Source organism: Mobula birostris, chromosome 27 (genome assembly GCF_030028105.1).
Source record: "Mobula birostris isolate sMobBir1 chromosome 27, sMobBir1.hap1, whole genome shotgun sequence".
NCBI lineage: Eukaryota > Metazoa > Chordata > Chondrichthyes > Myliobatiformes > Myliobatidae > Mobula > Mobula birostris.
Genome location: NC_092396.1, coordinates 4,364,084 through 4,377,918, shown reverse-complemented (window position 1 = coordinate 4,377,918; position 13,835 = coordinate 4,364,084). Strand labels below are relative to the sequence as shown.

The window sequence follows — 13,835 nt, the reverse complement described above, 5'->3', positions numbered from 1 at the left end:
GTGGCACAGGTGCTGACCTACCCAGCCCTGAGGCACCAGGCAAGGTCATTTGATTCCAAAAGATTGGTTTATTGATCATTACAGAATGTCTCTCTGGTGCTTCCCTCTCCCTTCTGCTTTTCACAACCATGATTCCCCTCTCCTGCCCCCTTCCCACTCTCAGTCCACAATAGAGACCCACATCAGAATCAGGTTTATCATCACTCACATATGTCATGAATTTCTTTTTTGGAAGCTGTGCAGTGCAATACATAAAATTACTACAGTACTGTGCAGAAGTCTTAGGCACCCTAGCTATATATGTATATATGCCAAAAACGTTTGTATAGTACTGTATATAATCTGATTATAAATGTACTTTGAACTTGGAGGTAGAATTGCTTGCATAGAGACCAACTAAAAGCTTCATTGAAGTAAGTATAAAGGCTCTTACATCTGGAATCAAAATTGACCTCATTGCTAACACACTAGGTAGTGCAAACCTTGGTATTATGTATGAAGCAGAAACCGTGATAGATATCTATTGGCTTTTCTTTCGGTTGGATTAATTGATGTATTTCTTGTCATTAAACTGTTCTTCAGAACAGCAAGTCGGAGCCAGCAGGTGGTTCATTAATTCTTCATGGTAAGGCTTCCAATTGGAACTGCTCTTCTATTAGCTGGTGCTTATCACCAGCTGGAGGATTAGCAGATGCATGTAGTGTAGAAACATTTAATGGATGCTAGGGATGCGCAAGAGAGAAAACAACAGAGGGAAAAGCTAATTGAGATAATGAATTAGAGTGGAACAAAGCTTAGCTGGAACATAAACACCTGAATGGGTTCTTTCCGCAATTGTATATAATCCCATGTAGCTTTGTCATTACCACGGAATTTCCACTCAGTAGCCACTGTATTAGGTACACATGTGCACCTGCTTGTTAATGCAAATATCTAATCAACCAATCATGTGGCAGCAACTCAATGCATAAAGGCAAGCAGACATGGTCAAGAGGTTCAGTTGTTGTTCAGACGAAACATTAGATTGGGGAAGAAATGTGATCTAAATGATTTTGACTATAGAATGATTATTGGTGCAGGTGGGGTGGTTTGAGTATCTCAGAAACTGCTGATCTCCTGGGATTTTCACACAAACAGCCTTTACAGAGAATGGTGTCAAAAACAAAAACATCCAGCGAGAGGCTGTTCAGTGGGTGAAAATGCTTTGTTAATGAGAGGGGTCAGAGGAGAATAGCCAGACTGGTTTAAACTGACAGGAAGGCAACAGTAACTCAAATAACCACACATTACAGCAGTGGTGTGCAGAAGAGAAAGGTTACTTACCTAATGAAGTGGGCACTGTGTGCAGTTTCATGTAACATTGTCATCGGGGTAAAGCCTTGGAACATCGGTTGATTACACTGGTTGGACACCATGCCATTTGAGGCCTGCACTGTGATCTTAGGATTATTGTTGGAGCTTGGAATTGTTGGTTAGTGATGCTAGTGATCAGGGGATGATTGTTAAGGATGCTCTTATGATTTAGAGTCATAGAATACTGCAGCACAGAAATACTTGGCCCTTCTAGTTCATGCTGACCCAAACATCTGCCTATTCCCATCTATCCACACCCATCTCATCCGTGTACCTATTTAAATTTCTCTTTGTTATAATTTGGGTGTCACAGTAGCATAGCGGTTAGTGCAACACTATTACAGCTCGTGGCGTCGAGGATCAGTGTTCAATCCCGGTTTTGTCTGCAAAGAGTTTGTACGTTCTCCCCGTGCCGCTGTGGGTTTCCTCAGGATACTCTGCTTGTCTCCCACAGTCCAAAGATATATTGGTTGGTTGGTCATTGTAAATTGTTCGGTGATGAGGCAAGGGTTAAGTGGATTGCTCAGGAGACTGTCTCATTGGGCCGGGTCTGTTCTGCGCTCTATCGCTAAATAAATAATCAAAGTAAATCAATAAATTGAACCTGCGTCCACCACTTTCACTGATTTCTTTGCCAACATTTCTCATAATCAGCAACACCACAAGAAACTGCCCCAATCAGGATTTTGGACTAGAGGGGCTGAAGGGCCTGTTTCTGTGCTGTACTTTTCTATGACTCTGTGACTGTCCTCAATAGCACCAATTCAATAATCATGTTGCATTGGTGAAGACTGAAAAGGGGGAGTTTTGAAATATCTGAGGCTCAGTATCTGTGATCGTTGTGTTAACAACCAAATGTGCACTTTTGGTATCTCGTTGTCCAGGTAACCGCTTGGACGTGTGTGTAATTTATTTTGGGAGGTGTTGGAATCAGTTGTTTTTTTAATGCTTTTTATGATATATTAGTCGAATGAATGCAAGACTATAATCATACTTCCTTTCTTACTGACATAATTTATATTTTTAACAATCTCATGTATCTTTCACAGTATGTGGTGGTTGAGTGTAGTGTGAGAGCTGTAAGTATAGCTTCCACACCATATTCAAGTTTGCTGATGACACCAGTGTTGAGGGCCAAATCAAAAGTGGTGATGAATCAGCACACAGGGGGGAAATGAAAGTCTGGCTGAGTGGTGTCATAACAACAACCTCTCACCCGCTATCAGCAAGACCAAGGAGCTAACTGTAGACTTCAGGAGAGGGAAACCAGAGGCCCGAGAGCCAGTCCTCACTGGAGGATTGGAGGCGGAGAGGGTTACTAACTTTAAATTCCTGGGTGCCACTATCTCTAAGGACCTGCTCTGGGTCCATCATATAAATATAATTGTAAAGAAAGCATGACAGCACCTCTGCTTCCTTGGAAGGCTGTGGAGGTTCGCATGACACCAAAAACCTGGACGAACTTCTATAGGTGTGTAGTGGAAAGTGTGCTTGCAGCCTGGTATGGGAACACCAAGGGCTTTGAGCGGAAAATCCTACAAAAGGTAGTGGATTCGGCTGAGTACATAATGGTTAAAGCCCTCCCACCATTGAGGACCTCTACATGCAATCTGTAGGAAAGCAGCATCTATCAGCAAAGATCCTCACCACCCAGGCCATGCTCTTTTCTCACTGCTGCCATGAGGCAGAAGGTACAAGAGCCTCAGTTCTCACACCACCAAGTTCAAGAACCCTTCAACCATCACGCTCTTGAACAAAAGAGGATAACTGCACTTATCTATTGAGATGTTCCCACAACCTGTGATCCACTTTAAGGACTCTTTGACTCATGTTCTTGTTATTTATTGTTATTTATTTATATTTGCATTTCCACAGATTATTCTTTCTATGCTCTGGCTCTTTCATTGATGCAGTTTGTAGTTACTGTTCTATTGATTTGAGTAGGCCTGCAGAACAAGAATCTCAGGGTTGTATGCGGAGACATGTATGTACTCTGATGATAAACTTTGCGCTTTGTACTTTTGTACTTTGGTTCGTCTCCACTTACTGGCATGAACGCCGGTTTAGCAGTTTGTCACCTTTTTATTTTTAATTCACTAAGTTTTAGCTCATGCTATCATTGTGTAGCCTTTGGTTAGTTTATTGTTATCGAAGGAATTTCTGCTATCTGGAGTATAAAGGTGATAAATTTTTCAGAAGTGCTATTTTGAATCTTTCTTTTATATCTTTGGTCCTCGGTACTCTGTCAACTCCGCACTTAGTTTCACATGCGTAGTATCTGTTCCTTGGTTTCAACTTTAAGATAAACAATTGTGAAGAATCAAAGTCTCTCATTCATTTTGGGTTTTGAAAATTACCGAGATCCAACAGAGAGTGAGGAGATTGGGCATGTCATTAAACATTCTAGCAACCTTCTACTTATTTATTGTTGAATGTATCTAGACTGGCTACATCATGGCCTGGTACAGCAACTGGAAATGTTCAATGCTGTAGAGAGTAGTGGACTCAGCCCAATATTGGTAGAACCTACGGGAGATCCTGCCTCATGGAGGCAATATCCATCATCAAAGATCTCCAGCATTTGGGCCATGCCATCTTCATGCAGGTACTTCCCTTCAATCATTTGGTTCTTGAACCAACCAACACAACTCCTGTCACTACAGTTTTGCACCATTATGACCAATTTGATCTCTGTACTAAAATGGAATTTGGTGTGTCTTTCTTAAATTTTCTAATTATGTTATTCCTTGTAATATTTGGTTGGTCAAGCCCATCTCCTGTACTCAGGCATAGGCTTCGACAGCAGCTTGCTGGAGCTGTCTGTCCTGGGCCAGTCTTTCAAATTGTCCTTGGCCCACCTTGGAAGATACTTCCTCTATCAGGGATGAGGTCTTTGGAGTTTCTATTGGCGTTCTTGTAGAGCTGTATTTTTATGGGATGGGGTTGCTAGCCCCTTGACTAACCCTCTTCCTTTCACAGCCAGACATGGGAACATGCATGGCGGAGTTGTTATTTTTTGTAATCATTGTGTATAACTTCTAATTTATGCTCTGAGCCTGTGATGCTGCTGAAAGTAAGTTTTTCATTGCACCTGTGCATACGTGTTCTTGTTCATATGACAATAACCATGACCTTGACTTTGATATTTTTAAGCTGTTCTTCATGGAAAAGGTGTTACTTTGGCATTTCAGTGATGTCATCGTTTGTTTTGCATCCAGATCGTTGTGGAAACTGCCAGTTTGGTGCCATCTGTGAGGCAGAGACGGGGAAGTGCGTCTGTTCCACGGAGTGTGTCGGCTCTCAGCAGCTGGTGTGCGGAACAGATGGGAACACGTACAATAATGAATGCGAGCTGCACGTCCAGTCCTGCATCAAGCAAACCGACATCCAACTTGCAAGTCAGGGAGAGTGCAGTAAGTCCCATCCCACTGAGATGATTGTATTTTTACAAAAGAAACACTGTAATTATAATCTGAGATGGGACCTTAAGTCAAGTTTCAGCCTTGCTTGTTCTGTGGTCCAGTGGTGCTAAAGATTACAAGGCACTTCTCAATGAGGTTGAAGCTTTAAAATGCATTGGTCTGATCACATTTCAAGGTTCAAGATTGGTTAATGTCATTTTCTACACACGAGTGTAAAGGAGAACAAAATAATTGTTTCTCCATATCCAATACCATATAAAACACAATAAGATAATGAACACAATAATAAAAAAACACAATAAATATAAATACATAAGATAGTGAACTCGGCCTTTTCACCTTGGAGCAGCAGAGGATGAGAGGTGACCTGATAGAGGTGTACACACTGCCCTGCGACATCCATACTACCCGTACATCTTTGGAATGTGGGAGGAAACCAGAGCACCTGGAAGAAACCCACACGTTCATGGGGTGAAAGTACAAATTCCTCGCGACAATGGTGGGAACTGAACCTGTGTCTCTGGCGCTGTAATAGTCAAAATGCCAGCCGCTATGTTACCGTGCTGTCCCAATAATGAGTGTTACTACGAATGCAAATGTAAATCCACCATCCAGGCCATGCTCTCTTCTCGTTGCTACCATTGGGCTGGAGGTACAGGAGCCTCAGGTCCCACACCACCAGGTTCAGGAGCAGTTATTACCTTTCAACCACCAGGCTCCACAACACTGAACGGATTCCACAATCCACAGACTCATTTTCAATTACTCTACAACCCGTGTTCTCAGTATTATTTATTTATTTTGTTTTATTTGCTCAGTTTGCCTTCTTTTCAACATTGGTTGTTTGTCAGTCTTTGTTTCTGTGTAGTTTTTCATTGATCCTATTGTAGTTCCTTGTTCTACTCTGAATGCCTGCAAGAAAATGAATCTCAGGGTTGTACATGGTGGCATATACATGCTTCAATAATAAATTAACTTTGAACTTTGAAATAGTTTCACGTTGTTAACTTAAAGGATTTGAGTTGGGTCATAAATCCAGGGACATAAATTAATCTGATTTTGGATACTTTTATGTACAAAGTGTCCTGCTTTTCCTGGTTCCATTCTGAGCTGTGACGCAGATGACAAAGTCTGCTCCGTCCTTGATCCATCAGTCCAGATACTGGGAGGTATTAGTATCTTGAGACAAATGTTCATCGGTTATTATTGACGCCCATAGTGTGCTATGGTGATAAAAGGCTTATTTCAATGTGGTAGACATGTCGTTAATCCTCTAAGGTAGTAGTTTCTTGGACAGCTCAGCAATCAGAGAAGTTAAAAACTGTTTTAGCTATTACCCATATCTTATTTCTCTCCAGAGTGGCACTGTTTCAGCTGAAGGGGAGGGACAGGCCCAGAGGCATATTTTCTTCATGGCTAATATGAGGGGCCATAATTTTAAGCTGTTTGAAGGGATCAGAGCTAGGTTTTTTAAAAAGAGGGTGGGAGGTGCATGGAATTTCTTGCCAGGGATGGTGACAGAGGCAGATACATTAGAGACAATTAAGAGGCTCTTGGATGGGCACATGGTTGATAGTAAAGTGGAGGGCTATGTGGGAAGGAAGGGTTAGATTGAACTTGAAGTCTGTTAAAGGTTTGCACAACATTGTGGGCTGAACGACCTATAATGTGCTGTAATGTTCAATGTTCATGAGATATGTCATCACTGACAATGCCAGCAGTTATTGCCCATCCCTAATGCCAGCAGTTATTGCCCATCCCTAATGCCAGCAGTTATTGCCCATCCCTAATGCCGGCATTTATCGCACATCCCTAACTGAAAAAGACTCAACCAAATTGGTGGGTCTAGAGTTGCATTTCAGCTGGACTGGGTGGTAGTTTGGTGGCATGCAATGCGGCCTTGCAGGGTTGTTTGTATTGCAGCTCTTGGACAGAATGACCCTTTGTGTTGCATCACTAAGAATATCTGGACCCCTCCCAGAGTGAGTTAACTGAAGGTGATGATCCTTCAGCTTAGACATTTGGACAGGTACCTTGGATAGGAAACATTTAGAAGGATACAAGTCAAATGTACAGCACTGTGCAAAAATCTTTGGCACATATTTATTGCTAGGATGCCTAAGACTTTTGCACACTACAACGTGGTATGGAGAGCGAGTTTGTAAATCTAGTGGGAGCAAAGGATCTTTGGAATGGTGAGGCTGGAGCACTGTGGTGGGGGTGGTGTGGGACACGTGGCAGAGAGCCGGGGCAAGGTTAGTGTGGGTACGGACACATCCAGCCCTGAGACACCAGGTGAGAACATTTGACAAACATAAGAAAGTCTGCAGATGCTGGAAACCCAAAGCAGCACACGTAGAATGCTGGAGGAACTCAGTATGCAAAAAAGGGTAAACAGTCAATGATCTGGGTCTGAGATCCTTCTTCAGGACTGAAAAGAAAGTGGGGAGATGCCCAAATAAAAATGTGGGGGGAGGGGAGGGGAAGAGGCTAGCTGGAAGGTGATAGGTGAAGCTGTAGGTGGGAAAGGTCAAGGGCTGGAGAAGAAAGGATCTGATAGGAGAGGAGAATGGACGATAGGAGAAACGGAAGGAGGGGACCGGGAGGAAGTAATACGCATCATCATGGAACAGGCCCTTCTGAGAAGAAGTGTGGAGTAAAAAGTGGTGGGGGGGGAGGTGGGGAATGTGTTCCACGGAAGGAGAATCGATATTCATACCATCAGGTGGGAGGGTAGCGGACAGAATATAAGCTGTTGGTCCTCCACCCTGACGGTGGTCTCATCTTAGCGCAGGAGAAGGCAATGGATCAACATGTCAGAAGGGGAATGGGAATCAACATGTTTGGCCACAGGAAGTTCTGCTTGCTGCAGATGATGCGGAGGTGCTCGGTGAAGCCATCCCCCAACTTGTGACAGGATGACACATCAGAACAGGAGTGGTGATTTAATTCCAAACAACTGGTTTATTGATCATTTCCGAATGCCTCTGTGGTGCTTCCCTCTCCCTTCTCCCTTTCCCAACCATGATTCCCCTCTCCCTGTCCCCTTCCCACTCTCAGTCCTCAATAGAGACCCATATCAGAATCAGGTTTGTCATCACTCACATGTGTCATGACATTTGTTTTTTTTGTGGCAGCAGTACAGTGTAAAACATGAAATTACTACAGTACTGTGCAGTGAGTTAAACTGGCACCTTGGTCAGGATGGTCTGATTGGGCAGAAAGGCCTGTTTTATGGTGGTTGACTGTATGACATTTCTCATGTTGTGGTTTTCACCTCCTTAATGTTGCAACTCTATAAAACCCTGGCTAGACTACATGTTCAGTTGTATGTTCAGTTCTGGTAGGAAGGATGTGGAAGCTTTAGGGAGGGTGCAGAGGAGATACTCCAGGATGCTGCCTGGATTAGAGAGCGTGTCTTACGAGGATAAGCTGAGTGAGCTAGGGCTTTTTCTCTTTGCAGTGAAGAAGGGTGAGAGGTGACTTTGATGGACATGTATTAGATGATTATTGGCACAGATAGAGTGAACAGCCAGTGCCTTTTCCCAGGGTGGAAATGGTTAATATGAGAGGGCATGATTTTAGGGTGATTGGAGGAAAGTATTCAGGGGGGTGTCAGAGGTCGTGTTTTTACACAGAGATAGTGGTAGGTGCATGGAACACAGTGGTGGTGATAGAAGCAGATTCATTAGGGACAATTAAGAGACCCTTAGATAGGCACATTGATGATGGAAAAATGAAATACTATTTGGGAAGGAAGGGTTATATTGATCTTAGAGTAGGTTAAAATGTTGGCACAACATCACGAGCTGAAGGGCCTGTACTCAGCTATAACACCAGAAGACATTGGAGCAGAATTATGCCATTCAGCCCATTGACTCTGCTCTGCCTTTCCATCATGGCTGATTTATTATCCTTCTCGTGGCTTCTCCCCACAACCTTTGTCACCCTTACTAATCAAGAACCTATTAACTTCCACTTTAAATATACCCAATGACTTGGCCTCCACAGTCATCTGTGGCAATGAGTTCCACAGATTCACCACCCTCTGGCTAAAGAAATACCTCCTCATCTCTGTTCTAAATGGATGTCTCTCAATTCTGAGGCTGTGCCCTCTGGTCCTAGACATTTTCAGTATTGGAAACATCCTCGCCATGTCCACTCTGTCTAGGCCTTTCAGTATTAGGTAGGTAACAATGAGAATCCACCTCATAATTTTATACTCCAGCAAGGAGCCATGAAAACCCTCCTCATATGTTAACCCTTTAACTCCTGGGATTATTCTCATGAACCTCCTCTGAACTCTCTCCAATTCCAGCATGTCCTTTCTTTGGTAAGGGGCCCAAAACTGCTCACGGTGCTCCAAGTGCAGTCTAACCATTGCCTTGTAAGGCCTGCATGTTTTACGTTTTCTCTGTTCTTTCTTTCAGAGCAATGTGGATCCTCCATTTGCCAGTTTGGGGCACAGTGCAACGACAGTCGGTGCGTCTGTCCCCGTTGTGAGAGCCAGCCGATCAGGTCGGTCTGTGGCAGTGATGGGATCACCTACCTTCACCTCTGTGATCTGCAGTCTGCATCCTGTCAGCAGAAAAGGAAAATCGAAGTCGTTAAGGAAGGCCCTTGCGATGATGGTAAGAACCGGAGTTCGGAGTTCGGGGGACACTATGTTTGGGTAATTACTAACTGAGTTCTGAAGGTCAGAATCAGGTTTAATATCACTGACATATGTCATGATATTTGTTGTTTTGTGGCAGCAGTACGATGCAATACATAATAATAAAAACTATAAATTACGATAAGAGGTATATAAAAAAAGTAAATTAAATAAGAGGTGTAAAAAGAGAGGGAAAAGTACTGAGGTAGTGTACATGGGTTCATTGTCCATTCACAAATCTGAAGGTGGAGGGGAAGAAGCTGTTCCTGAAACATTCATGAATTGATTAAGCTAGTGCGTCCTTCATCCATTTTGCCTCAGAGTTACCTGGAGTTAACCACCTCCCACAAGTGAAGGTCTAAATCTCATTCTGTGGCATGGCAGCACAGCAGTTACAGTGCCAGCTGTAATCTGGGGTTCCGTTTCTGACGTTGTCTGTAAGAAGTTTGTACATTTTCTCAGTGGTTGTGCCTGTTTCCTGCAGGTACGCCAGTTTCATCCCACATTCCAAAGACATACGGGTTAGGGTTAGTGAGTTGTGGGCATGCTATGTTGGTGCCGGAAGCCATGTTCCCTCTAGGATATGCACATATTTTGCCAATTAGCGCACAAAGGAATTTAAACTCCACACACAGGTTGTCACCCTCTACCTCATTGGCATGTTCAGTATATTTCATGATCATACACAATTACATTTCCGTTCCTGTTTTCTGATGCGGACAGTGTTGACACGTGGAGCTTGCAATGACTTATCTACATATTTTAGAACTGGTTTATCTACTGCAGGAATTATTCAGTGTGCACATACTGTTTTCACTGGCAAAAAATTGCACAGCACAAGATTTTTCTGCACACTGGTCATTACAAATTAGAGGGAACATTGGCCAAAAAGGCTGCCCAGCACAGTCCTAGCTGATTTGATTTGATGTAAATGATGCATTTATTTGTATGTTTCAATGTACAGGTGACAAATAAAATTAATCTTTGAAGACAAATCACACAATGAACAGCTACCTGCCTGTTCTCTAGTTTGTATCTGCTCTGACTAATTCCAGGGTACCTGAAGGTTTAAGACCCTATGTCGGAATAGCAAATCCTTGCATTTAAGGTTTTTCAAAACCCTTCCACCACCCCACCACATGGACCCCAACCCCTGGAATTTTTTAGGGTGGTCCTTTGAGAGATGGAGGGGCAATGGAATCCTTTCATCAACCCTCTCACTGACTGGTTTCCACCAAGAGGCTAATGCCCTGTGTGTAGGAAGACAAGCATAAAAGAACATTGATTAAGCATGCAATGAAAAGATAAATAGTCAAATATCATACTTTACTACCCTTTGCAAGTTGTATAATCTCCTCTACTTTCTAAAGCTCATGAACCAGTCAGCCTGTAATGAATTTATTGTTTCAAAATTCATGGTCGTGGCAACTCAACAAGCATGTACAGACTAGTCACCCCTTAGTTAAATAAGCAGCAGGAGTCCTGCATCGACTTACTTACAAATCACTTCCACATTAATTATTAATAAAATTATAGCAGGAATCTGACAAGCAGGAAGCATTAAATTTAAATAGAACACAAGATTCTGCAGATGCTGGAAATCCAGGAGCAACACACACAAAACGCTGGAGGAACTCAGCAGATCAGGGAGCATTTATGGAAGTGAATAAGCAGTCAGTGATTTGGGCCGAGAGCCTGTACTCACTGGAAATCAGAAGAATGAAGGGAGATCTCATTGAATCCCATAGAATGTTGAAAGGCCTCGCTAGCATAGATTTGGAAAGGATGTTTCCTATGGTAGAAGAGTGTAAGACTGGAGGACACAGCCTCAGAATAGAAGGACATCCATTTAGAATGGAGATGAGGAGCTTCTTTGGCCAGAGAGTGGTGAATCTGTGAAATTCATAGCCGCAGGTGGCTATGGAGGCCAAGTCATTGGGTATATTTAAGGCAGAAGCTGATAGATTCTTGATTAGTCAGAGCATGAAGGGATACAGGGAGAAGGCAGGAGATTGGGGCTGAGAGGGAAATGGGTCAGCTGTGATGAAATGGTGGAGCAGACTCGATGGGCCAAATGGCCTAATTCTGCTCTATCTCTTATGGTCTTATCAGGCCTCAGGAAATGTAAAGAGAAGAGTCTGCATTAGATTGTTGCTTCTGTTGCAAAAAATTGGGAAAAGATTGAAAGTTTTAAATCAAGCTCTTGTATTCAATCAGTCCTTTGTGTATAGTGTGGTGAAAGCAGAAGTTGTTTAAATTGTGCAATCTCACTTAGTGACAAATGTTAGTTATTTGATACCCAGAGATCGATGTGGCATTGATTTTTCAAGTTTAGAATTAAGTACAGATGTTTGGACAGTTAAATAAAGATTTGTTCAGGGTTAATCATGAAATGACTAATCCATAAATTAACAGAAAATATGACACTATTCACAGAATTTTAATATTTAATTAACAAAATTTCTAAATGAAGATTACAAAAATTAACTTTCTAATTCCAAACTAGGTTCAGTGCCCAATGCTGAAATTAAGTTCTTGGCTGAGGTGAAATGATTTTATAAATATATTTATCACTTATTTTATTAGTAATATTCTGTTTTTGTTTTATATTTGCACAATATGTTGTCTTTTGCCCATTAGTTGTTTGTCCACCTTTGCGTACAGTTTTTCATTATATATTTTTTTGTGTTTCTTTATATTTACCATGAATGCCTCTTTCTCAAAGCCAACAGGTTTTTGAATGGACAATGCATCCATGTACACTACCTCACTATTTATTTTCTTTTTTTGCCCTTTTTTCCATATATATTTATTATAATTTATAGCTTTATATTATGTAATGCAATGTTCTGCTGTCACAAAACAACAAATTTCATAACATATGCCAGTAATATTAAACCTGAATCTGATACCGATGCCTGCAAGAGAACGAACCTCAGGGTAGTATATGATGATATATATGCACTTAGCTAATAAATCTCCTTTGGCCAAGTCGCTGAAGGAAGACTGAACATGAGCAGCAATTGAAATTGAAGGCATGAAGGAATCTAAGAGTAGGAAATCTGAAGCTGTTCTTGAGTTATAGACTGTTTAATAGCTATTTGACTTGAGAGGTCTCATAAATGAGTGTAATTGCAATTTTCAATGTTACATAACACTGCCTGTCGTAGGGTTCTGTGATTCAATTCAGACATGGCCATAATTTTAAAAAAAACCTTTTGCAATTGATAAACACAAATGAATCTGCTGATGCTTGAAATCCAGAGCAAAATGCTGGAGGAACTCAGCAAGACAGGCAGCATCTATGGAGGGGAATAAACAGTCAAATCTTTTGGCAAAGTCCCTTCATTAGGACTGGAAAGGAAGATGAAAAGGTGGCGGAAGGGGAAGGAGTACAAACTAGAAGGTGAGGCCAGGTGGGTGGGAGAGGGAGGATGAAGTAAGAAGCCAGGTGGTGATAGATGGAAAAGGTAAAGGGCTGAAGAAGAAAGAATCTTTTTGGAGACGACATTAAATCATGGGAGAAAGGGAAGGAGGAGGGATACCAGGGGGTGAGTAGAAGAGGCAAGGGACCAGAGTGGGGAAATAAAGAAGAGGGAAGTGGAAGGAGAAAAAATACCAGATGTTGGAGAAATCGATGTTCACGCCATCCAGTTTGAGGCTACCTACACAGAATATGAGGTGTTGCTCCTGCAAGCTGACATGTTTATTTTGCAATTGATGTTTATACATAATAAACCTCAACTCTAGTCAAATCTCTATTAAGCCACGGGAGAAAGAGTCAGACAGATGTCTGCAAGCAAGTAAAATGTTAAACTAGAAATGCTCCTGCAACACAACAAATTTGATGACATGTCAGTGAGATTAAACCTGGTTTTGAATTCTGAGTTCTGTAAATCTGAAATGAAAAAAAAGAGAAATGAATGCACCAGAAACCAGGCAGCATCTGAAAGAGAAATAAATGCACCAGAAACCAGGCAGCATCTGAAAGAGAAATGAATGCACCAGAAACCAGGCAGCATCTGAAAGAGAAATAAATGCACCACAAACCAGGCAGCATCTGGCATTTGTGTAAAGAGAATCTTTCAGGTCAGCAGTCACTTGTCGTGACTTATTTTTAATGAGGAGGTATTGATAAATTGTTTCATTACTTTCACATGTATGGAGGTACAGTGAAAAACTGTGTTTTACATGCCATCCATACAGATCAGATCATTACACAGTACACTGGGATAGTACAAGGGGAAACAGTTACAGACTGCAGAATAAAGGTAAGGTGCAAGGCCATAGTACGGCAGATTGTGAGATCAAGAGTCCCTCTTATTATCAGAGCAAGATATTCTGTAGACAATGGAAATCCAGAGCAACACACACAGAATGCTGGAGGAACTCAGCAGGTCAGGCAG

General features: G+C 42.0%; 1 protein-coding gene across 4 annotated transcripts in view; it reads left to right on the top strand.

The window, feature by feature from the left end:
* Positions 1-13,835, top strand: part of agrn (agrin) — a 546,801-nt gene that overhangs the window by 415,145 nt on the left and 117,821 nt on the right. For all 4 annotated transcript variants that reach the window (XM_072245169.1, XM_072245168.1, XM_072245171.1 and 1 more), the window contains 2 exons: positions 4,572-4,766; positions 9,206-9,406. In XM_072245169.1, the coding sequence (XP_072101270.1) occupies positions 4,572-4,766; positions 9,206-9,406 (396 nt within the window). The remainder of the gene's footprint in view (positions 1-4,571; positions 4,767-9,205; positions 9,407-13,835) is intronic.